The 24,169-nt window shown below is 52.4% G+C and overlaps 8 protein-coding genes across 8 annotated transcripts; 3 read left to right on the forward strand and 5 right to left on the reverse strand.

The window, feature by feature from the left end:
* Window positions 1–116: 116 nt before the first annotated feature.
* NCS54_00405100 (Rab proteins geranylgeranyltransferase) lies at window positions 117–1,878 on the forward strand (the record flags this gene model as incomplete). The annotated part of the gene is made up of 3 exons (XM_053149601.1): window positions 117–190; window positions 263–1,347; window positions 1,541–1,878. 3 exons carry the CDS (start codon window positions 117–119, stop codon window positions 1,876–1,878), a joined length of 1,497 nt encoding a protein of 498 aa, XP_053005576.1.
* Window positions 1,879–2,316: 438 nt separating this feature from the next.
* On the reverse strand, window positions 2,317–4,510 carry NCS54_00405200 (Rad21-Rec8-N domain-containing protein; the record flags this gene model as incomplete). The annotated part of the gene is made up of 4 exons (XM_053149602.1): window positions 2,317–4,030; window positions 4,079–4,351; window positions 4,402–4,438; window positions 4,492–4,510. The coding sequence occupies 4 exons, from the start codon at window positions 4,508–4,510 to the stop codon at window positions 2,317–2,319; spliced, it is 2,043 nt and encodes a 680-aa protein (XP_053005577.1).
* A 1,131-nt stretch (window positions 4,511–5,641) lies between these two features.
* NCS54_00405300 (MFS domain-containing protein) lies at window positions 5,642–7,485 on the reverse strand (the record flags this gene model as incomplete). Its single annotated transcript, XM_053149603.1, has 5 exons — window positions 5,642–5,830; window positions 5,900–6,042; window positions 6,096–6,417; window positions 6,468–6,985; window positions 7,038–7,485. 5 exons carry the CDS (start codon window positions 7,483–7,485, stop codon window positions 5,642–5,644), a joined length of 1,620 nt encoding a protein of 539 aa, XP_053005578.1.
* Window positions 7,486–8,539: 1,054 nt separating this feature from the next.
* On the forward strand, window positions 8,540–10,252 carry NCS54_00405400 (Hypothetical protein; the record flags this gene model as incomplete). Its single annotated transcript, XM_053149604.1, has 3 exons — window positions 8,540–9,113; window positions 9,167–9,232; window positions 9,285–10,252. The coding sequence occupies 3 exons, from the start codon at window positions 8,540–8,542 to the stop codon at window positions 10,250–10,252; spliced, it is 1,608 nt and encodes a 535-aa protein (XP_053005579.1).
* Window positions 10,253–11,047: 795 nt separating this feature from the next.
* On the forward strand, window positions 11,048–11,417 carry NCS54_00405500 (Hypothetical protein; the record flags this gene model as incomplete). The annotated part of the gene is made up of 2 exons (XM_053149605.1): window positions 11,048–11,212; window positions 11,274–11,417. The coding sequence occupies exons 1-2, from the start codon at window positions 11,126–11,128 to the stop codon at window positions 11,415–11,417; spliced, it is 231 nt and encodes a 76-aa protein (XP_053005580.1). The 5' UTR covers window positions 11,048–11,125.
* A 2,153-nt stretch (window positions 11,418–13,570) lies between these two features.
* Window positions 13,571–15,084, reverse strand: NCS54_00405600 (Hypothetical protein; the record flags this gene model as incomplete). The annotated part of the gene is made up of 3 exons (XM_053149606.1): window positions 13,571–14,361; window positions 14,416–14,695; window positions 14,758–15,084. 3 exons carry the CDS (start codon window positions 15,082–15,084, stop codon window positions 13,571–13,573), a joined length of 1,398 nt encoding a protein of 465 aa, XP_053005581.1.
* A 1,138-nt stretch (window positions 15,085–16,222) lies between these two features.
* On the reverse strand, window positions 16,223–17,684 carry NCS54_00405700 (Hypothetical protein; the record flags this gene model as incomplete). Its single annotated transcript, XM_053149607.1, has 3 exons — window positions 16,223–16,941; window positions 16,998–17,433; window positions 17,496–17,684. The coding sequence occupies 3 exons, from the start codon at window positions 17,682–17,684 to the stop codon at window positions 16,223–16,225; spliced, it is 1,344 nt and encodes a 447-aa protein (XP_053005582.1).
* A 2,913-nt stretch (window positions 17,685–20,597) lies between these two features.
* NCS54_00405800 (5'-deoxynucleotidase) lies at window positions 20,598–21,456 on the reverse strand (the record flags this gene model as incomplete). Its single annotated transcript, XM_053149608.1, has 3 exons — window positions 21,381–21,456; window positions 21,192–21,333; window positions 20,598–21,141 (listed from the first exon to the last, which is right to left on the reverse strand). Exons 1-3 carry the CDS (start codon window positions 21,418–21,420, stop codon window positions 20,598–20,600), a joined length of 726 nt encoding a protein of 241 aa, XP_053005583.1. The 5' UTR covers window positions 21,421–21,456.
* Between the last annotated feature and the right edge of the window lie 2,713 nt (window positions 21,457–24,169).

Here is a 24,169-nt window from a genome sequence, read left to right on the forward strand (position 1 = left end):
GTTCCGCGCACGGACCACGCAACCGAACCCAGCCCCACCTCGGCCTTCAAATCTCCGCGTCGCAAATAAAAGTCAGACTCAACTTCCTTCTTCCTTCATCTTCATTCTCCCTCACCATGGAATCCCTCTCAGACACCCTGTGGGATGTAGTGATCAGCGGCACTGGGCTACAGCAGTCCCTACTCGCCCTGTAAGCTTTGGATTCCATCGTCGAGACTGTCGTGTGCCTTGATCAGACTGACCCAGCCTTCGTTGCTCGAAGAGCTTTGTCGCGTTCAGGCAAAAACATACTCCACGTCGATCCCAACGACTACTACGGGGGCTGCGAGGCGGCTTTCAGTCTCCAAGAGGCGGACGAGTGGGCTGAGAAGCACAGCTCTTCCGACGACAGGAAACTGTTCGCTGCCGCAGAGGTCAAGCACGATGCCGACAGTCCAACTTCGGCACGAGCTTACAGCTTGGCCCTGGCGCCGCAGCTGATACACTCGCGATCGAAGCTAGTGACGCAGCTGGTCGACTCGAAAGCGTTTCGTCAGATCGAGTTCCTCGCCGTCGGATCCTTCTACATCTACCAACCACCCTCAGAATCTTCCCCGACCCCTTCGCTCAGCAGGATCCCCTCGACCCGAGAAGATGTTTTCTCAAACACATCTATACCGGCCCGGTCCAAGCGGTCCCTGATGAAGTTCCTCAAGTTTGTGCTTGACTATGAGTCGGAACCTCAGACCGATGTGTGGGGGCCTCGCGCAGACGAGCGCTTGGCAGAGTTTTTGGCGTCCGAGTTCAAACTTGATGCCAAACTCCAGTCCTACGTCGTTACACTGACCTTGAGTCATGACGGGAACATCTCGGTCAAAGACGGCCTTGCGACCATCAGCCGCCACCTGACATCTATGGGTGTCTTCGGGCCAGGCTTCGCTGCCGTCTACCCCAAATGGGGTGGCCTCTCAGAGGTAGCTCAAGTGGGCTGCCGGGCTGCTGCTGTCGGCGGTGCAGTCTACATGCTGGGCTCCGGCATTCGGGATTTGCAGAAGCCACAGTCTGATCAGGCGGATGCGTCATTGGCGCTCACGTTTACTAACGATATCGAGGTGAAGGCCAAGCTGGTGGTTCAAGGCAACGAGGAATCGGACCCAGAAGACCGTCGGATCAGCAGGGTCACCGCGGTGACCAAATCAGACTTGTCAGCTCTCTTTGAGCTGCTGACTGAGGGTGCTCCCACGCCAGCTGTTGCAGTCGTTGCCTTCCCAACTGGCTCAATCTCTGACGAGGATGGAAAACCCTCAGAGTATCCAGTCTATGCAATGGTGCACTCGAGCGACACAGGGGAGTGCCCTACTGGACAATGTGAGTTTCACCTTTCTTCCTGTTCTGTCCTGCGCTTGCTTTGGTGTTATGATGATTCACATACCGAATACTTATCTACATTGTCTGAATTTCATTGACGATCATTATCTCTGACAACCTGATACACACCTCACACCTCAGTCTTTGTTTGCTGTACATGCCTGCATTACATGACACTAACGAATGATATTAGATGTTCTCTACTTGAGCACCGTTCGTACATCGTCGGCCAAGATCGTCCTCGAAAAGGCCTTGTCGTCGCTTCTCGCTACTGTGGCAGACGGCCAAGAAGTCCCTCTTTGCATCTACCAGCTGTACTATGAGCAAAGTGTTGGTGCTAGCTCCTTGAACGTAGACGGCAGTGTTGCTACCTTTTCATCCTCTCTGTCGAGCCTTGCTTTCGATGATTCCTTACTGGACTCTGTTCAACAGGCCTGGGAGTTGGTCACAGGTAGTTCCGGTCAGGACGAGACCGAGTACATGAGGTTTGAGGATCGAGAAGGCGGAGATGATGACGATGCTTACGATTAGATAATGTCTGAACGCATAATGAAATAATATGACTTTAATTCCTCTCTCGATGTGAATGATGGTTGATCATGAAGGCTATCTTGCTTGCCTTCTGCCCACGCACTTGAATGCTGTCTATTTTACCTGTTACCTGATTGTCCCATGACCCCAAATCGCCCACTTGAGCTGATCCCACCGGTTGGTATCTGTATTCTTTGGCCGTTTCCCTAGGCAACTTGTTCCCGATATTCCCCATATTGCTGCAACCCGAAGCAGTCTTAAAACCCCAAAAAAACATTCCCATTTGTTACCCGAAAATCAAAGCAGCCCAGCCCATGTCATGATATTCCGCAGAGACATATCCCATCAACGTCGTATATTCGCCAGTCCCGGCAGTTTGTCGCAGATGAAAACAAAAATAGAAAAGAATGAGGTATATCCCGGAGTTCGAAAAGAAATCTAGGCCAGTTCATCGACCATGTCATCGTCCTGCTCAGGAAGAGTCAACCCGATGCGAATCGTGCCAAAGGGTTGATTCTCGGCGATGCCATCCTGTTCGACAGCGAGGGCGCTCTTGGTTGCAAGGGTCAGGACATGCATGAAAGCCTCCGAGATGAACTTCCTCGCGCTGGCTGGGTCCTCAAGCTCGTCGGTGAGGGTGTCAAAGTTAATCCAGCGGCGGTCGACCCGATCGCGAGAGCGGGTATAGCCCTTGGCCTGGGCTTGAACTGTAGCATAACCGAGGAAATCAAGGGCAGAATTGTCGAGACCCTGTGTAGTGTTCTGTGTGTCGTTGCCAGCAGGGAAATCCAGACCATCCAGAAAGCCGTCGTGCCCGATGGTATCGTGCTGAGAGTGAAGCTGTGGGAAGTCATCAGAACCATAAGGCAGACCGGGAAGATCGCTCCAACGTTCAATAGAGCGAACGGCACTTCCACGGCCAAGGAGAGGGCTGGGGGCAGGAATATTCTTCTGCACACTTCCGTGTCCTCGGATGGATGAACCGGGGGCAACAGAGGGAGGGCGACTCCAGGGAGCCATGGAGGAAGAGTGTCGATCCTCGAGAGCTTGAACAACCTCCATGCCCATCTCAGGGGCCATGTCGTCGCCGGGAATGATTGCACCCATACCGTCACCCAGACCGCGCCCCATCTCAGCACCATCATCCGTTTTTTGGCGAACACGTCTTTCATCACCCTGGTTTTCTTCGAAGGCTTCGGCAGAAACACGACGTCGTCCACGGGTCTTGGGCTCCTCTTCCTGCTCAGGCTCGTTGCCCTGAAGACGGGCCAGAAGCGATATGCCAGAAAAGTCCTCTACAAGTGGATGATTGAACCCTGCGAGAGTTCTCCCAACGCCTGCAATGCCGTTGCCAAAGAGTAAAGCCTTGGCATTCTTTCGTGCTTGAGTTACAGTCGTTGTCGGGATTGGCTTTCGGCTTGCCTCCATGTTTGCAAGATAGTTGACAGACCAGCTGCGAACCTCTGCCGAGGGGACATAGTCTCTCTGATCAACCATGCGACACAGCTTGCGACGTCTTCTCCGACGAGCAGGGGCCTGGGCCTGCTCGGTCTCAACCGATTCGGTGGTTGGAACAACTGAGGAGGTGGACTTTTCAGCACGGCGACGCTTGGGAAAGGGTTCCGCATCAGGCAGTACATCTTCTCCCATGATGACCACGTTTTCGCCACCGACCTGCTCCTTCTCAGGACCAGGGCCAGCGATGTTGTCCTGAGGTTGAAGGTCGAACCCAGGAAGAGGCGGGAGCTCCGGCTCAGGCTCGCCAAGGCCAACGAGGTTGCCGTCGGCGTCGAAGTTGAGGAAGACACCAGGGAGGCCCTCAAGCTCATCTCCACCGAAGGGGCTGAAGTCCGCCAAAGGATCCTGCGGGTTGAAGGGCTTCGCAAAAGGAGAGTCTTGGTTGAGGTCAGTGGGAAGACGGTAACTGCCTCCCGAATGCGAAGACTGCGGGAGGTCGAAGCCCAGCAGTGAATGATTTCTGCCTGAGGAGCCTGTGACTTGAGTCAAAGGAGTCATCTGGGAGACATTGTGCTGAGAAGAGAACTTGTTCGAAAAAAGGACCAAGTCGTTGGCGCTGGTGAGCAGATCAGGGTTTGGCACGCTGTTGGAAGGGTCGAAGTTCGGGTCATCCTGCAGAGTGATATTGTGACGCCTTGAACGGTTAGTAAAGCTTGAGAGATGGGAATAAATGGCAGCTTACTTGGTCTTGCCTGCACGCGGGTCCGTTTCATTTGTTTGCATGACTCGAAAGAAGGTCATCATGTCGGCCTGGGTCTTCTCAGCGTCTGAAAGAACGTAACGACACTGCTGGGCAAACACGCAAGAGACCCCATAGAGAAGATTGCCTTGAAGACGCAGAGCCAGAGGGGCTCCGGGATGGATGATGGTCTCGCATGCCTTGGGGACGTCGACCTCTTGAATGGCCTTTCTGGTCACCTTCTTCTGATTCGTGTTGCCGACCGTGGCCACCAGCCTGAGAAAAGGTCAGTGGAAATCAAGGAGAGGAGAATAGAGAATGTAAACCAGATGGTAGCAACCCCATACTGGGTGTTGCTGAGAACTAAGAAGCGAGTTAGCAGTAGGTTGAGGGCGAGGGATACTGAGCGGACACACTCTCGTGGCTATAGAACATGGTGCTCTGCCTTGCTCATTCGAATCCTTGAGTACCTGAAGAAGCTTCCCGAGAATATAGATAAGTAAAGAGAAACCGGAGCTCGTCAGCGTGGTTCTATCGAACCCCTTGGCCGATGCCCCGACGAGATGCTGGTCGTGATGCTGGAGGATGCTGGAGGATGCTGGCGTGAGGTTTTCGGAGAAGACGATTGAAGAGGAGGAGAGGGGAAACGCGAAAAGGGAACGAGTAAAAAATGTCACGCGTCACGATCAAGTGCGAACGAGGCTCATGGGAGGCGAGTTTTGGCAGCTGGCCGTCAGTGTCAAGCAGCTGGCAGTTGAGGCAGGAGCGACTGGGACCTGAATTCGGCGTGGATAATGCATTTGCCTCACTATTGTCAACTCAATTAACCAAGAGAAAGACATAACTCCCTTCTTTTGGAAACCCAGTTATTCATGCATAAAAATACTAAATGATTCTATTTATTGAACCCTTGGTCCTGGTGGCTATGTCCTTCGAGCCCAGGTCTAAGTTCTGCTCGATCTTCGCACCTTCCAGCTGCCAGGAGTTGTCATCCTAAACCTTAGGATGAGGTTTACTTGGGACAAGTCCCGCCCCACTAATTGTTCAGCAACACCAAGCAGCATCTCTTACATCTGCTGCCGATATCACAATCTCATCTTCCACTCCCCCTCGTCACATCTTAGTATTCTCCCACTTGATGAGTTCTCAAACCGTCTCGTTTTCCATCAAGCAACCAACTCAGGTTCCGTGGTCTAGTTGGTTATGGCATCTCGTTAACACCGAGAAGGTCCCCGGTTCGATCCCGGGCGGAACCACTCTTTTTGCCCTCCTCACCTTTTGTCTCTCACAGATTTGAGGACCACCGATCTTTTTGATTGTCTTGAAGTGACAGTGCCCAGTTTAGCACATTACTGATATTTCTGGGAAGCAGCACGTTTATTGAACGGGGGTGTTTCGAGTCTGAGTAACTTTCAACTATGTATTTCTACACCTTTTGTAGCCCTAGTTGATAGGAGCCATAAACCAGAGCATGCACTCGGGCGTTCTATGATGGTGATCCTCGTTAAGGGTTGTCACCACATGAATCGGCCAGGGTTCTAACAAGAAGTCTCCCGGAATACCATGTTACTTGTGGGTGGTTCGAAGGCCAGTTCCGCTGGCAATCAAAGCAGCGCAGAATCCAAGCAAAGCCACTGCAGTCGAAGCTCCGAAAGCGTACTTGAGACCATCATAATAGACAAGACGTGCCTTGAGCTGAATATCGGGCGGGAGGTGGCGGATAGAGTCGACCGAGTGTCGGATTTGATCGATGATCTAGGAACACAGTGATCAGCATTTACACACGCTACCGGCTTAGTTGACATGAAAAGAAAAAGGGCGTACTCTCCATTTATCTGATACCTCGCTCAGTGCGTCCGGCAACCGGACGCTGAGCGTAGTTTGCACAATGGCCGAGGTGACTGAAACACCCCAAACGGTTCCTAGGGAGCGGATGAGATATACAGTTGAGGCGGTGACTGCATGGTCTAGGCGTGCCCTGTTAGCTCAATTGAAGCTTTGCTGAGAACGGTATGCTTACCGGCATGGTCAAAAGAGGCAAGAGAGGTAAAGAGAATACCAGGGTAAATGATGCCCTGGCCAAGGTTTGCAGGAAAGACAAACACAAAGTACTTCCACGTGGAGTCCTCGAACCCCAACGAAGTCACCAGAGCGTTGCCCACTACCATGAGTAGAGCCCCAGTGCGGACAAGAGCAATCAGCCTGCCCCAGCGAGACATGATGATGCCAGCGATAACACCGCCAATCGGCGTGGCAAGCGAAGGGATCGCGAGCCGAGCGCCGGCCGTGGTGGCCGAGTCGAGTAGGACGACTTGGAAGAAGAGTGGGAGCATGAAGAGATACTGAACAACAAGTTAGTGAGAATAAAGGTACCTAAATAACTCCTACTCACACCGTAAGCGGCCATACCGGCACACACGTTTGCGGCCTGCGTTGCTATTGGTAGTCTCCCTTGAAGTAAACGGAGAGGGATCACCGGGATGGCACTCGTCCTCGCTTCAACGAGGAGAAACGAAGCGAAGAGAGCAATACTCCCAGCCAATGAGCCAATCACCCAGGGACTAGTCCAGGGCAATTCATTGCCTCCAAGGCTCAGGCCAACAAGCTGGACCGAGACGGCAACTACTAGCAGCAGTGAACCAGAGAAGTCGACCCTCTTCCAGACGGCACCCAGTCCGCTGTCGAGAGAGAAACCTCCAGGCTGGTTGGCGACAACGAGAGCCCCAATCACAAATGCCACGATGGACACTGGGACTTGGAGGAGGAAACACCATCGCCAACCAATGTGGTCTGCAATCGAGCCTCCGAAAGAAGCCCCGGCGATGGCTCCGAAGCCGAAGATGCCATTTTGAAGGGCTTGGTACATTCCACGCTTCCGAAATGGGATCATGTCTGAATTGACTATGGTAGCTACAGAGTGTTAGTCTCCATGTTATCAGGCATGTTCAATTCATAGACTCACCCATAGTCATCAATCCTCCACCGCCAAAGCCCGTCAGCGCCCGCATGCAGTTAAGAAAAACCACATTGTTGGCCACACCGCACCCAAGACATCCGACAGCAAAGGTGATGGTTGAGATGAAGAAGCACAGGCGACGACCAAAAATATCAGAAACCCTTCCGTATAGAGGTTGGAAGGCAGTGCTGGTGACGAGATACGACGTGGTCAACCACGATGCCGTGTTGGCGGCGTCAAACTCGGAGCTGATGACGGCGTATGTTGCGGCGGTGATAGTACTATCAAGTCCGTAGAGAAACACATTGGACATGATGGCCAGTTGGATCCAGATGAAGCCCCGTGGGGGTTTCCATGAGTCCTCATCCGGGGCGCGGAGGAGGGGCTGATCCTCGCGGGCCTCGACGTCGTCTGCAGGGCTCAAGACCCCAGGTGAAGGAGAAGAGCTTCTCATGACGAGATAGTGATTTTTTTTCTTCTTCTCGAGAAACGAGACTGAACGTTAGGATTGTAACAGTATATCGTATAGTTAGGTTGAGACAAGCTTGTGGACTTGATAACTCTCACATCAAACTTGTGCGTGCGACTAAAACCTAGACACTCAATGCCGAGAACCGTGGGGCATTTAACGGGTCATCGGTAATGAATTGATAGATCGGTGTGACTCTACTGTTAGCACATGTCGAAATCTCTTGTCCGAATCACGTATTCGAGGTTCCGAGAACCGGTGGACCCTCCGAAACAGGGATGCCAAGACGATACTGTACTACTGCATCAACTCGGATGTCGGTGATGCTACTGTATGAGTGATGGTCAATTGACCCAATTGAGCATCTACGGTAGCTATTTGGGGACAATTCCATCTTGGTAAATATGAATTGATTTCGCCAACAGTCATATCAAACATTGACTGAAGCCAGCAGTTGGGGATGGCTACCCTTGGTTGAATCCGAATCTGAACTGATGCGTCTATCTCACTACTTTGGAAAGCAAGACGATGTAATGGTGACATTACCAAGCACCTCTTGGGTCTCATGCAAGAACTTGACCAGCCCAACCTCACCTCGACACGTCACAGAGCCTGTGCATCTCAACGTAGTCTCCTTTGTCGTCATACAGCTTGCATGGAATCACGCAATGCATCATCTCAAGCATTGGCACAGAACTTAATATTTATTCCCTCACCAAGAATGGCGATCTTCCCCCGCTTGTTGATCTCTCAATTGTCCAATGATGTCCTTGGCTAAGCAATGGCGTGCTGCATTGTGTATAACGGCGACATTGCCCTCTTGCAGACTTATATATCGCCACAATGCCAGTGAGAACTACATCTCACACAACTTATTCAAGCTTGCAATTCCAACATTTTGCTTACTTTCTTGACTTCAATCTGAAAACTAGTGGTGGACTTTGGGCTCGTAGGCTGCATCAAGGTGAATGTACCTTTTCTTGGACGAGATGGAGATCCGGGCCGCTGACGCTGCTAGCAACGCTTCTTCATCTCCAACATGAAGCGCTCTATTGCTCATATGATGGCCGCTTCTCTGGCTATGGCCCCTCTTGCCATGGCTGACTGGCAGTTTCACTCTCGTCCTGACCTGGCACCCCCTCGTCTCAACATCACCATTCCTGCCACGGACAAGGTCGAACCGGGTTATCTTTTTGTGGCCCCCTTTGCTGGCTACCCAGATACCCCTACTGAACAACATGGTCCGCGCCAGGCAGGTCCTTACATCTTCAGGGACAACGGGGACCTTGTCTGGTCTGGCTATGGTCTCTACAGTATTTGGGCCACCAACTTCCAAGCCGGGCGCTGGAAGGGAAAGGACATCCTCTTCAGCTTTGAGGGTGATCACAACGCCGGGTACGGCCATGGCCATGGGCACATCACCATTGTGGACCAGCATTATGAGACGATCCGTGAGCTGCGTGCTGGGAACCACAAGTTGGTGGACAAGCACGAGTTCCATATCGCCAACGAGGAGACTGGCCTTATCCAGATCTATCAGCCTGTGCCTCGAGATCTTCAGAAATGGGGCGCTAGTCCTGAGCAGCAGTGGATTGTGAATGCCATCATTCAAGGTTTGCACCAACTGCTAAAAGCCTGGTCTCTGTTTGTATTAACTCAACTATAGAGCTTGACATTGCCACAGGCAAACTCCTATTTGAGTGGTCCAGTCTCGACCACGTACAACCAGACGGTATTTCACCATTTTGTGCAAAAAACACCTTTCTGATACTAACCTTTGACAGAAGCAGTACTCCCCATCAACCCCGGCCAAGCCGGCTCTGGCTACAACAGCTCCGACGCCTGGGACTACTTCCACATCAACAGCGTCGACAAGGACGCCGAGGGCAACTACCTCATCTCAGCCCGGGACGCTTGCGCCATTCACAAGATCAACGGCACTGATGGCTCCATCATCTGGCGCCTTCATGGAAAGCGCTCCGACTTTTCCGTCCCTGACGACGCCAAGTTCTGCTTCCAGCACCACGCCCGCTGGCTCTCCCAAGAAGGGGACGTCGAAGTCATCAGCCTGTATGATAACAGCGCACATGGTACCGAGCATAGCGGAGGTTCAGAGGTTCATACGGCGCCTACGAGCAGTGGCAAGATTCTCCGGCTCAACACAACCTTGTGGACAGCCGAGCTGGTTGCGGGCTACTTTCCCCCTGACGACCTCCTTTCCAAGTCGCAGGGCAGCACACAGGTTCTTCCTGGCGGAAACGTCCTCGTCAATTGGGGATCTGAGGGAGCTCTGACTGAGTTTATAGCCGACGGCACGCCCATCTTCCATGCCTACGTGGACTCGGGCTTCCTTGGCGTCGGTGCTGAGAATTACAGAGCTTTCAGGTACAACTGGACTGGCATTCCCAACGAGACGCCCGCCATTGTGGCACTCCAAGGAAAGGAGGGCACCAATGTGTATGTTTCTTGGAACGGGGACACCGAGACGGCTTTGTGGAGGTTCTACGCCGTCACTGACGAGTATGGCTCTCGAGACTTCCTTGGCGAGGTAAAGCGGACCAGCTTCGAAACCAGCCTTGTGACAACCAAGAACATTGCTAGTGTCGCAGCCGAGGCTGTTGATGTACACGGAAGGGTCATTGGCTCCACCTCTTCTGTTCTTGTGGAGGCTGAAGTTCTTCCAGCCCAGCTTGACAACGCAAAGGGCCAAAAGCCACTGGGCAGATACAACGCCTTGGGAGCAGACCTCTGAAACCAAAACCTCTACTTGTGCCCAGTAAAGGGCCAAAACAACAAAGACATTCATTGCAACATCAGGAAGACGGGAGCTTGCGTCACGAGCCTAGATGCTTGAACCGAGTGGGTGAGATGGCTTCGCCCAGTCTATGCCACTGGCGATTGTGGAACGCGCGTGTGATTTTGCTTTATTTGCTTTATGTACCCCGACAATCCTTTAACTTAGATAGATCATCAAGTCACTCCTTTGCCAAAGATGATTGTGTGTAATGACGTCACCTGTCGAACTGTGTGGATAAGGCATACCAGGCCAAGAGCATGGAATTGTTTGAAAGAGGATTTGATTCTGTGATATTCCTTTTCTTTCTCCGCTTTTCACCAGAGAGAACTGCAAGAAACATGACTCTTAAGATCTTGACTTGATAATTCACCATGACATAAACATTGGCGGTTATCCGTGTGTGTTATTTCTCGTGAGTCTTGGTAGGAGGTTTCACGACTGACTCGTGAAAAGAGGAAGGACCGAAAACGGCAGCTGTCGGTCAAACAATGCAGGTCCCGGGTTTTAGTGTCTCTAGAAGGTACCAAATCCCGGAGCCCATGCGACGTAGAAACTGGAGTAGAAAGCGTGCCTGCGATGGATCATGGGTATGACGTTGACGAGATGACGTCGTCGATTCATCACGATGCCGCCAGGTGCCAAACGCTGTACAGTGGCAGGAGGGGAACAAACTGAGAAGCTTGGGTATAAATAATTCGTGTATCCTTTCACTTATTCTCCAATTCTTCACTCTCAATTCATCAACATCAAAGCTTGACAAGCACATCTCTTGCACTTCCACCCACACACACACACAACAACACACAATCACACAACTTCACATTCAACATGCCTCGCCAAGGAGACGGTTCTTCCGACAACGGCCCCTTTGAGGCCGCCGAGCACAACATTGCCCACGGCGTCGGCAAGCCTGACGTGAGTGCTCCCTCTTTCAACACGAAAAAAAAGATGACTGCTAACACACAACTCACAACAGTCTGACCGAGTCGACCGCGCAGACAAGACGGCTCCCCTCCCCGAGGGCAAGGACGAGCACGGCATGGGTCTCAAGGATGCCAACGCCAGCGGCGGACAGAGCCAGGGCATCAAGCAGGGCAAGGATGTCGGGCAGGGCAACTAGATGTGGTGATGGGGAAGAAGATACCTCTAGCGATCTGCACGTGAGTGCGTCATGACGACATGAATTAATTACAAGAAAGAAGTCAAAAGCAAAGAAGCTTGTTTCTCATCAGGTGAAAGGTGATTGACTACGAGGATGTGATGCCCTGGAGAGGGTATTGTTGTTGCTGACTGGGGTTTGAAGCGGCAAACATCGACAGCGAGACCTCTCCGGTGTTCAACTAACAAGAGGACCTCGAGTGCATCACATTTCAGTATCGTGGTCTGGCAATTCTGACTTCCTCCAGGCTTTCTCGAGTGTCAATCGATCCGTCTCCTTTGGTTCTCCAGCTGCCAAGGTTTATACCTAGCCATCGATCGATGTCACAGGAGCATCGAGATTCAACCAGCTCCACAATACCCACCCAGCCACAGCCCCCACAAAAAGGACAGAAGAGCACGTGCCCCTGAACCCGCAGAAAAAAAATGAAATGAAATGAAATGACTCAAAAACTCCACGCCACCACCGATATAATACGAAATAATCACAAACTCGTCCAACAAACAACCACACCAAGCGGTTCTTCACCGCTTGATCGGTCTGGTGGTCTAGTGGTATGATTCTCGCTTAGGGCAAACCCGAAAGCAAGCTTGCGAGAGGTCCCGGGTTCAATCCCCGGCCAGACCCTTCCTTTTGCCATCCGTTACAATGGTTTCCCTTTTCTTTTTGGTTCCTGGACCAATTGGTTGGTTGGCATTGATGGTAGTTACTCAATGACCGAATCTCGCCTTTCGACGACGTCCGTGATGCTCCTCGTCCTCTCCCGTAGACCGTCCTCCACTCATCTCGTATCGTCTCGGCTTCCTTCTCTCAACTCTATCATAAGCACACCGACGTCTCTCCCTCTCTCTACCAACAACTCTAGCCCCATCATCTCCTCCCTCCAAGTCCCCCATGACCCGTAACCAGTCCCGAATCCTCCTTTCCTCATCGTTGTGGTGTCGTCGCCGCTTAGCGAGATAATAAATGACATCCTCTAATGGAGGGACTCCTCGCTCCTCCTGCCAGGTGCCTATTCTCTTGCTGCGTCTCTTCTCCTTCTGTGCGGTGGGTCGAGTGTGGTCCTTGTCAGGGCATTTGCAAGGGGGTTCACGGTCTACCCTACATTCTCGACAAGATTGATGATTGTCGCCGCAAAACTGCCCAAAGTTATCAGTAACCATATCAATTGAGATTGAAGCATCATGTCTCGCACTTACAACGTTGACTTGGTTGCCAATGGCGCTGTTATTGCCCTCTTGTCGAGTCTTTGTTGGTGCATAATCTCCATCACAGCAACACGGGTCTTCTTGATCATAACTCCACTCCGACCATGAGCTCTCACCCTCACTCTCCCAGCATGCGTTAAAAGCCCCGGACGATGAGCAAGGCACCGGACGCGCGCTGTGGAATCGAGGCCGTGCTCTTCTGCCCCCTAGACCAGCTAGTTCGTTCCAGCCGTCGTCAATTTCAGCGATACCATCAGCCATTGCTGCAAGGTTTAGTCGTGAACAGCGTGCTTCGTAAAGAAGACAAGATTACCGAGAGATTACAATGAGACCAAATGCCTCTGATAAAGAAAGAAAGCAGACCACAATTTCTCTTCCCTGGTCATGTTTGTGTCGTACTCGACGCCCGAACCTGCGGCGACGATCAAGGACAGATGCAGAAGATGGGTATGACAGACTCCGACTCTCGTTGAGCGAGTGACCTGATTACTCTAAATCTATTTGCACAACAAGACGTGACGTCGACGGGGAGTTTTATCGTTACGTGCTCGCGTGCTGCGGCCGCCCATGTAACCATCTCGGCCTCACTTGTCCAACGCAGTGAGCGAGCGACTGGATATAGATGACTCTCCGATATCCTTGTGTATCCCCCCCTTTGTGCGGACCATGATGCGCTGTAATAAAGAAAGAATCAAAGACAAAAAAACATGCTCGACTACCCAACCAACCCAACGCCGTCACGATATGCGCCGCCAGATGCTGCCCGCTGGGGTGATGTGATATCCCAGCCCTTCGTCCTCCACCTGTATATTTTCGTCGAAATTGGGATTAACCGACGGCGTCTTTTTTATGCATTTGTCCCTTTCTTTCAGTTGGCATAGCCCTCGGATGTATGCCCCATGAGGCTCAATTCGTACTCGAGTTCGCTTCCTCGCGTAGGTTCCTCCGCCATTCAGCAAGATCGTCCATCCCCTCCAAACTTCCCCTCCGGCCCCAGTTTCTGGGCTGTCTCTTGAGGAACGCACCCACGGCACCGAGGTAGCCCTCGTGTCGCAAGAAGTAGGCCTGCTTCTCGCCCTTACTCCAGAACTTGATGGCATAGCTCAGAGTGTTGATGGTCTGGCGGTGGCCACGAATAAATGACCCGCCAAAGTAGATGTTGGAGAGGTTGTGGATTTGTGACTGCAGGTAGGCGATTTGGCCGATGTTATTGGAGATGGCGTATAGCAGGGACCGCGAGACGTCGGCACCCGAGAAGGATGCATCGCCAGGGTTGGACGAGCCAGAGTCCTCTGCTGCAGACTCGGCCTCGCGCTTCATGCGGAACACCTTGCCAAACGAAGAGGCAATCGTGGTACTCTTGAGCCCGATCTTGGCGTAATCGGTGCCGTAGATGTCGCCCACCAGCATGTCCACCTTGGTGTTGTCTCCGTGCGCCGCCTGCTCCAACATCTCGTCAAATGTGCGAGCACCCGTCAGTAGAGACAGGAGACCCCAGAGAGTACCACCTCCCAGCGAGGTACCGCCTACTCGCTGGTGTGAACGCGGCCCTGTAACCTTCAAGAAGGAAACGCCCGAGCCGATATTGACGAGAAGATAGGGATAGATGTTGTCCTGGGGTTCGACAAAGTGCATGGGGTCCGTCTCGGAGTAGGTAAAGACCTCGCGGGGAATCTCGGTGATGAAGAAATCAAGGCCTGCAAGTTTCGACAGTTAGCGCAAGTATGAAGGATTAGTTTAATACAACTTACCAATGATGAGGCACTCCATCTCTTCCTCCCTCGACACATCCACACCCAATGCATCTCGAATCTTGTCGTAGAACTTGAATGCGCCACCACCTGTGGCCATGACACACAGCTCTCCGGGTTGTGATCCATTGACGAGCTGGTTGTCGCGCAGGTGTCGCATAAACTCGACAAAGTCGTCGATGCGATCCGTCTCGAAGCTTTGAAAGTTCAACCGGCCGCCGGGGTCGGTCGAGTCGACCTCGCGTGAGAAGTAGACGAGCTTGGCCAGCGATCCGCCAATCTATGTATCCAATGCGCCGTTAGCCCTGCGCTTCTTGTTCTTGTTTAGGAAGGAATACCTACGTCGATCGCAATGTGGCTCACCACGGCCGTGTGGTTCGGCAACCGGATGTCGCTCGTCTCTGGATGCGTTGGACTCACGCGGCCATTGACCGAAGTCAGCCCTCCGGCCGCGGCGCTGGTACCCGAGGCCGGGGTGGCCGTGTCCGGGTCGACGATGAATGCGCCCTGGACATTGATCTTGACGCTGCCGGGGCGGTTGATGGTGCTGTCAATCTCCTCGGTCGACGTCATGGTCCTGAGTCGGCGCTTTGGGTGCGAGGGCGGAGCGGGGCCGGACCCGTTCGGAGTGTCGACAATGGCCTCCTCGTGGTCTGAGGCAGGCGTCATGGTGGTTGAGTTCTAGTTGTTGAGGTTCTTTTATTGCGCGCAGAGGTAGGTTCGTTGAATAGAGGGGTGATGGATGGATGGATGGGGTGGTGGAGTCAAAGGGTCCAGGAGGCGCAACGGTCCTCGGTGATGGCACGCGAGAGCGTTGAGCGGCGCAAGTCAATCAAGTTCAATATGGTACAGGTACAGCCGACAGTCGAATATATGGCCAGAAGGGAGTGAATAAATGTGTGAAATTAAGGAGAAGAAAAGAAGCAAGGCCTTGGACGGGTTGTGGAGGGGTTATCAATCAGATGGGGAGATTGAACCATGGGATGGGATGGGGGTCATAAGTCGTTGACTGTGATGGATCTTTATCGATAACGAGGCTACCGTCAGTACCTAGGTCCGTCCCCATGAATGATGGATCCATCCATGTACAGTAATTCATCATTTTCTCCAAAAGCCGGTGGGCCGAGGCTCCGAGATGGGGGGTTCTCTCTTTCAAGGCCGTCCCTACCCTTGGATCCTTGGGGAAAGCTCCATTCCTCTCGGTTTCCCCAGTCTATTCATTCATTTTAATGGCGCGTGCTCTCAACAAACGCCGCCCGAGCACACACACAACGAGGATGCTCCTTTTCTCCGGGCGACGTCCATTGTCATATGATCTTCACTTGTTGCCCCCCTTGTCGCCCTGTTTTCACCTTCACTCAACTCGCATTTACATTCACACTGTAGCCTCAACATTGCCTCACCACTTACACAGTCCCTCTGCACGTACAGTAATCCCGATGGCCCGGGTGGTGCGGTGCATTGGCAGAGGAGGGGCCCAGGCTGCATGAGGCGGGCGGGCAGCTTATGCCGATGCCGAGCTTGGGCCAAATGCCGTAGTCGGCTCTTGTCACGGAATTAACAGACGGGGGATGGGCATGGCATCCGTGATGTGCTTGGTTGAGCATCAACACCAAATGAATATCTTTTGCACCTCTTTAGCTGACTCTAATTATATCCTACAAGGCCTCTAGACCTCGAGATGCAGACATTTACCCGTACCTGACCTGATTCCAGTTGACTGACTGCCAAGCAAACAAAACTACCAGGGTATCCCTCTCCAGCGAATTACCAAGACGACAAAGGAAATCAAAACGATTGTAGACTTCTAAAAGTAACCTCCCCCGGGAATGGCGACAAAGACTGCCGTCACAACCCCTCCGAAGAGGACTGAAGCCAGGATCGCCTGGATGAAGATGGTATCTTGGATCTGTCTCAGTGCCGGCTCCTGGATCCAGACCTCGCGGTCAAACACCTTGCGGACAATGTTGCGCTTCTCATACTTGACGATCCATGGCTCATCCTCGTAGCTGTTGGACGACCCAAACGACTCAAAGCTTCGCTTCTCCATGTTATCCACATTTTCACAGTCCACAAACAGCTCCCACGGCCTCACGTGCCGGTGATGCATTCCGTGGAGGACAACGCACATGCCTTTGTAGGCTGCGACCAGCGTGCTGATGCCCAGTACGAGCGCGATCGCCACCAATGCCCGGTAGCCTCGCCCTGCGCTGCTGAGGGCAAGAATAATGCCCAGCACGATGCCTGCCACGATCAGCCCCACACCCAACGATCGTGCAAAGAAGACGCGTGCAGGGTTTCCGTTGCAGATGGACCATCTGACAAAGTTGGGGTGAGCCTGATGCCGAAGACTCGAGTCAACCGTCTTGAAGACATTGCGGAAGGCGCTTGGGTGAGTCGTTTGGGACAGTGCTTGGATAACCGCCCTCTGCTCACAAGACGACAAGTTCAGTTGTCGAGGAGCACCGTCCATCAGATACGTCGCAATGACTCGGTTGATTTCTTCCCGGAACGGTTGGATCGTGACTGTCTAAATGTTAACTTTCTGGATCCATTTCATGTTTGGAAATGTCTTGACTTACAAGGCTGACGGGCCCCAGCCGCTTGGAATGCCTCTGAGACTTGGGTCTGATAGCTCGCAGCGTTGAGCGAATGGACTGTGTTGGATGCCGTGTAGATTGAACCGTCATCGCCTCTGCTGCTCTGTGGAGGAGTCGCGAACGGGTCAGATCCGCCCGACACATTTTCCTGGGCGCCTCGCTTCTTTTCAAAGTCTGTGCCTTTGAAAATCTCTGCCGCCTTGGGCTCCTTTCGCATCTTATCGGCTTGGTCCTTTCGGATCTTGAGAACGGTCTCGTCTTGCATAGTCTGTGTCCACTCAGGGGCCAGCTTGATATCGGCTGTCGAGGCAGTATTGAACCGCTTCTCATAATCCTTGAACCAGAGGTAGAACTGAAGATTCTCGGCGGCATGCTCGACGTAGATGAGGTAGCTCATGAAGTCGCGGACAGTCATGGGCTGTGGGAAGGAGTTAGTATTCTTCTTAGACTCATAAGATGAGATATACGGGCTTTACTTACCGGACAGGTGCCGCCGCTGATGATCTTGTCAAAAGCGAGTGAATCAGGAATGCCAGCAGAGTGGCCAGAGCGACCAGACTTGACGGATCCATCACTCCTTTCTGTGCCAGACAACGAGTCTCCGCCGTTACGGAATGACTCCTGGTCCACATGCTTGGGACGTGTGTAAGTGAGAGGGAGAAGACCCATCGTGCGCGAAGAAACGATAGAATAAAAGAATGGTTGAAAGTGGCTGTTGAGAAGTGAGGGCAAGAAGCTGAGAGACGAAGAATTAAGCAACTCTCAAGCAAAACTCTGCATCCCAGGACACGAGGACAGACAGTGTAGGGATTAAATAACCTACTGGAGGAGACCAGAGATGCACAAGCAGCCGCCTCCTGGTCATTCAGAGTGGCCCGTGGCTGGTTTGAGGCACACACGCTCACTGGGGAGTGACCAACATGCCGGAACCTTTTGATGCCCGCTAAGGCTAGCCCCAGTCTACCGTAGACCAACATGGCAGATTCCACTAGAACAGATGGCTCCGGATGTAAGGGGAATTGGGGCGAGGTGGATCTGGCAAGCCCTTAGCAGTGAACTCTCCGAAAAGTGATGCCGCCTCGCGACAGCCATGGCTCTCGAAACCCAGGGACACGGTCAGAGTGCTTATCCCACAAACTTTCGTCTCTCTTTGGCCGAAGAGCGAGGTAGTTGGGAGGGTGAATCGAGCCTTGGACGACGCGTCCTCTGCTTGGCACCGACGCCTGTTGACTTGTCCCAGCATCATCGAGCTTTCAGCGTCGTCGTGATTATCCGCTAGCTCTGCGCCAAAACCTGGCCATGGACGCACGGTGACAGGGGCTCAGGGAGAACTGGGCAATCAGCAACGACCCTGAGAGCAAAGTTCTCCTCTCGGAAAGCAGCCTTCCCCTCCATCTTTGCTTTGCTCTGTGCCTCCCAGATGCCTCTGTGGTCAGGGAAGACGGATCGATCGGGCATGGTGGGTCTTGGTTGGGAGCCCACTATCTCTCAAGTTTGGATCAGGGAATGGCACTCTATTTTCGCTTAGATCTTAGTGGCCGTCCTAATCCTTGCTTTGTGAATCGTGACTGGTGGCGGAGAATCGGAACTCGAGGATAGACGGCGCGAAGTTTGTGTTTTGGTGTGGCTTGTGCCCGAGCTTTGAGGGGAGCGGATTGGTGGCCGCGCCAGGCCAGTCGAGATCTGTGAGGGAAAAAGAAATGATGGCTTTCAGCTCGTGCCCTCTTGGCTGCTCGACTTTGCCATGTTTCCTCCCAGCCAGCCAAGGAAAGGCAGCGGCTACATTTACCCCTGTACGCCCTGCTGCCTCCTCTGCCCTGTGCCGACGGGAATGTGTAGTCGAAGTTTGTTCAAGGCTGGCGTCAATGCCATCGGCCAGTCCGCATCAACGGTTGACGTCACACAAGAGGTGAGTTGGACGTTGAATGCTGGCTGCAGTAGCCTAGGTCCCAAAGCAGGGCAACTGAGAGCCGGGTCCTGAGCCAACGCTTACGAGTTGGCGTGAACTTGTCAGTTAGGGCGTGACCAGCTAGCCCTGAGCCAGCGTTCCGGTGAGGTGCTTAACATTGACCTGACTAAACTCCAGTCCACACCCAACAGTGTCTCGACCTCATGTCCCACGGACTGCACAAAGCACGGGCTCTGAGGCTAAGAAGGCTGGCAGGCGGCTGGTCCTGTCGCACACGGGATGGACGCGCACCTTATACGAAGTACCCTGTTCCCTGTTCCCTGTTGCTGGTGGAGACGACAGCTTGACGCAAAAATCTGCGTCGATCTCGAGTTGTATCCAAGAAGTCGGGACTGGGGGATCGTCACTGACAACCCGTTTAAGACCTGACCGACAGGTCAGCTTCTGCTAGGCCATGTTTGCTGCATCGTGAAACGCATTCAGGCCATGTTGGAGCGACGATCTTGTCCTGAATAGATTGTGGCTGATGACTGGTTGTTGAAGGGCGACAATGCGTTTCTCGGACTTTCTCCTCGTGCGACGACTATTGAATAGTCCCAGCACCAACATTTGTAATGGTGACGACGGCACAAGACCTGCAGACGTCCGGACAGCCTGGAAATATCCGTACGGAGCACCGGCTTTGTCAATAGGCAGCTAATCTCGACAACTGCTGCCCATTTAGCACCGTCTCCACGACGGACCAACCAGCTGTGCAAGGGTCGTTCAGCTCTCCTCGATCGATGCCGCCGTCTCTCTCATTTGGACGGCACGCATCTAGATCTTTCTCCCCCATCGATCCCCCCACCCTGGTCCCGATCGCCCTGTGGTGTCGTCGGGTACCTGTCCCCTGATGAGGTCCCCCACACAAGTCGTTGGCCCCAGGTAGGAATAGGGCTGCGCAAATTGTCTCGGAAGGTAATTTGCTTTTCGGTGGCCGCGACGCCCTCGAACCCTGAGTCACAGCCTGACGTTTGAGGTAACCGTTGGACTAATGTCTCATCCGTTGGTGCGGAAAGGGGTCGAGTTTGAGGATGTAACGACACGACCCTTGGGTTCAGGGCACTTGTCAAAGTGTAGGAGGGGATGTTGTAATTGTGACGAGAGGATGGAAAACAGGGCGAAATTAGCGGTTGATGGGTTGTTTTGCATCCATCCCGTCAAGATCAAGTGTGGCTGGCGTAGTTGCCTCGACTGCAGCGGCAGGAGCTGCAGGGAGGCCAGAGCTGCAGCATCTATCCGATTCGGCAGTCCCTCTTGCCCTTTTGGCCAGCATCTTCCCTGTACTCGCCCTCGACACGAAGGCATTGCTTTTTGTCTTTGTAGCTATTTCCAAGCTCCAGGAATTGAGACTTCTTGGGCACCAGTGACAACCAGCTAATGCATGTCTAGGTATGCAGGTTGTCAGCCTCGAGGTCTTATCACATTCGAAGAGGACTGTGCGTGATAGCGCCTGCCTGTTTTGCATTGGGTGGTGGGTTGATCGTCGGTCAAGTCACAGTCACAGACAACCTCCATCACAAGGGAGGATGTTGCTGATATCACAGGCCCTTTGAGCAGTCATATTCTGATGGCCTCAGATGTTGAAACCATATCATGATTTGGGAGCATATACTCCGTACTGCCTCCGCTACCTAGGCATAGTATGCGTCCTGCAGCTTCTGAGCCTCTGTGGACACACCACCCTTCTCTGCATGTTCTCCTCTGATATGCTCACGGCCCTCCCAGAGCTTCTCCCTCTCCAGTAGGATCTCGTCCGCCCATGCCTTGCCGGCCTTGGTACGCAGCTTACGCGCAACTCCCATGAATTCGCCGAGGTCTCGCTGACCCTTGCCATCCTTCTCGTACTCGACAGCCTGCAGCAAGAGGTCGATCTTGTCAATATCCTGCGCAAATTGGGCCTCTGGAGTCTCAGCAGCCTCGAACTCGTGCCATAGTTCTCGTAGCTCAGAGGTATGAGGCCCGCCCCATCTAGTAGCAATGTACTCGATGGTGGCCGTTTCCCTTCTGGCTTTCTCGGTCTTGGATACTCCACTGAACGGGGTGATGTCGCCCACGACTGATTCAGCAACGTCGTGGACCATACACATCTTCATACACTTGACCTGATCGAGACCCTGAGGAGCGAACATGGCTATCATACCCATTCTATATGAATGGTCTGCAACCGACTCGGGGCTGTTGGTGGTTCAGGACTAGTTGCGCATCCCATGCTGAACTGGACTTACTTGATTCCATGTCTCTTCCATCCCTCTCGCTTTGTCGTCTTGAGACCCCCTAGAAGATGAAATAGGGAGATCGGTGAGTTGGACCCTTGAACCAAATCATTGCCAGCCAAGGCCTTTTCAACCGTCCATGGCTCAGCGGCATCTGGGCTACTTGTTAGTACCGATGTGTGTAGACAGGAACAAAGGTACCTGGACAGGCTGATATACCCGCTGGGGCTGTTTCTGGCATCTTGTCTTCAAAGTCGATGAGGTCTGATGGGTTGGGTGATGTCTGAATAACTCTTCGATTCTCAGCTCATGCATGCAGCAAAACTTCCCCGCTTCGGCTAATTTCGGTCCGTATGCATAACGACAATCATGCCCGTCTTGAAGAAATGAACGCTGCTAGCATGAGATCGAGATAATTGGGTGCTGTTGATAGGTATTCAGAATACTTCGTAGATGACTGTGCGGTGATGCTCTGGGTGAAAACTATGACTAGGCTATTATCCTCTTCTTTGACTACGTCTTCGTATAGAACAGTATAGAGTATTATTATCAAATAGACAGGAGTAAGCATCAAAGGCAATATACATGGCATCTCAACTTGAAGTAGGGCCTTCCCTGAAGCATTGAAAGTGCGAGCCATCACTCAGGCTCGCAGGGAGGATTTTCTGCTTTACATATAGAGCAGTCACTAAATAATTAGGAAGAATAACTTGGACACTTAAGTTGAAATTCTTTGAGTCTATAACCAGGAGGTGAGCGCATTCCTACTGCGTGAGTTCCGTGGAGGCCCTGGAAACTATTGCCCCTGAAGAGACAATGCTATGTAACTGTATTCGAGGCTGTATTAAGATCGGGCGAAAACACTAGAGCATGAGACTAAAAATACTATTGGAATATGCATGCAGGATGCTAAAGCCCAACCCATTCCTTCCGAGTCTCCCACTCGACAGATCAACCACCAGGTGAAATGTCAAACCAGAGGATCGTCTTTTGCAAGCCGGAGTGAGATTTAAACATTCACGAAGGGTATTCAAGGATTGTTGATCTAGAATAAATTGAGATTTGAGCAAGCAATATATGAAACCTCCCAAATTCTCGGTTCCCATGGGCTCCTGGCCACCTTGATGTCGCCATTGAATTGTTCGACCAATCCGAACTGCTTACGGCAGAAGACCTAGATAACTAGGCCTAGACGTATAAGTAGCAAATGTGGAACTTGACATAGCTTAATTTGACCTCCTGGTCGAGTGTTCTTGGAGTGGCGAGCCCAGTGACGAGGTACATGGCCAGGTCAGTTGACCGATATCTCGATGAGAGGGCCGATTAACAGAAACTCCAAGGTTGTATAGGTATAGAATGACTTTAGACATCTTGGTACAGGGCCTGGTCGATCTGACTTAAAGTGCCTCCCTTGTAGGACCGCACTATAATGACTTGATCGACTGCCACCTCGTGGATCTAAGCCATGGGCATCAAATGGGTCCTCGTAGACGGCATGAACCATGAATGAGAGTATCTCGAAGGGAATGAACAGCGGTATGTCATGGATTCAATGTTTAATAACACAAGGTTATGGAGTGTTGCTGTTTGCGCAGAGTGATTGACGAGCATAGACTTCAAGTACACACGCTTGACAAGCCATCTTGCCATGCGTCAACACAAGCTGCCTGTATTCTACGAAATGATATCAAAAAATCATGTACCGAGTTTGCCATGTTTGATGATCGGCAAGAAGAGTAAACTGCAATCTTGAGGTGGATAACGATGTTGATACCAGCCCTAGTGATGCAGTCAAGCTCGCTCTGTGGAGTCGCAGAACCCCTCACTCAATTGAAGCAACAACATGTCTAGATCAGCTGAGATTTCCAAGAAAGAACCACCAGGGTTCAATCATGGCCTGTTCCTGGCCGCCGACTGCCGGCGTCAACAACACCAACTCCCGAAAAGCTCCATCCAGCGGTGAGCCGTGTGTAATTAACCTGCCTTTTCGGGGAATGGTTTCAAACTCACTTATTCAAAGCAGCCTCAACATCGAGATTTGAGCAGGATACCATACCATTCAACCTTTTTATCACGGGCATCCTGGCTCGATAGGTTGGAGGCTATCAATCCCACCGCTCTGGCCCCAGCACCCCCACTTCATGCTTGCGTGGAGACGTGTCAATTGATTGATTGTTTCTCTGGCTTTCCATGACTTCCATGGATGTTGGCCAAGTTTAGCTTGACTCGTGCTTGTCAGGCAAATCCACGTGGCATTTGTTTGAGGTCGGTTCGGGAAAGGCATCAAATTTCAACAAAGCAGGCGTTCCCGAGAGTCATGGGCTCAGCTCGGTTCTCACCGAAATCGCCACTTTGAGGATTCGAACAGTTGCTATTCTCTGCTATATTTACAAATCAAATGAGAAATTTGCTCGGCTCGGTCCAGGAACCCGAACGTTATTCCCCGAAAATGCGGTACGGAATCGACAAGAGGCGGCGTTCATGCGGCGTAATCCGCCGCAAGTTGCCGTTTCGGTTTCACTCCCACCCGCCATCAACTACGGATCTAGAGCTTCCGGAACCGCCTGATTGTACTGTACCGGCGGGCATATACGGGAGAATGACATTGCCTCTGTGCCTGAGGCCGACTAGCGTTGCCGCTGATAATCTAATCTGATCCTCTCTGCCTGCGTCTGCAGAGGATGACAAATACTTGCCCGATACAGGACCCTCCTTTCGTCTCTCGGCGCCGACTTGCATCCGAGCCTGTCTTCCGCCACCGGCCGACGGCGACGTCAGGTCAAGTCGTGAAGAATCATGGTGGTCTTTCATAGTAGATATCACGATGGGATAGATGAGGCTCCAAACGAGCATTATTCCAAATACATCATTCCAAATACATCCCTGGAGGACCCCTGCGTCAAGACCGTCTCCAGCAGGGTCGACTATCAAGGTCCCCCCGTCCCTCAACACCAAAGACAGCGCAGCGCAGCGAGCGTGGCCAGCGCCGG

This window comes from Fusarium falciforme, chromosome 3 (genome assembly GCF_026873545.1).
Source record: "Fusarium falciforme chromosome 3, complete sequence".
Classification (NCBI taxonomy): domain Eukaryota; kingdom Fungi; phylum Ascomycota; class Sordariomycetes; order Hypocreales; family Nectriaceae; genus Fusarium; species Fusarium falciforme.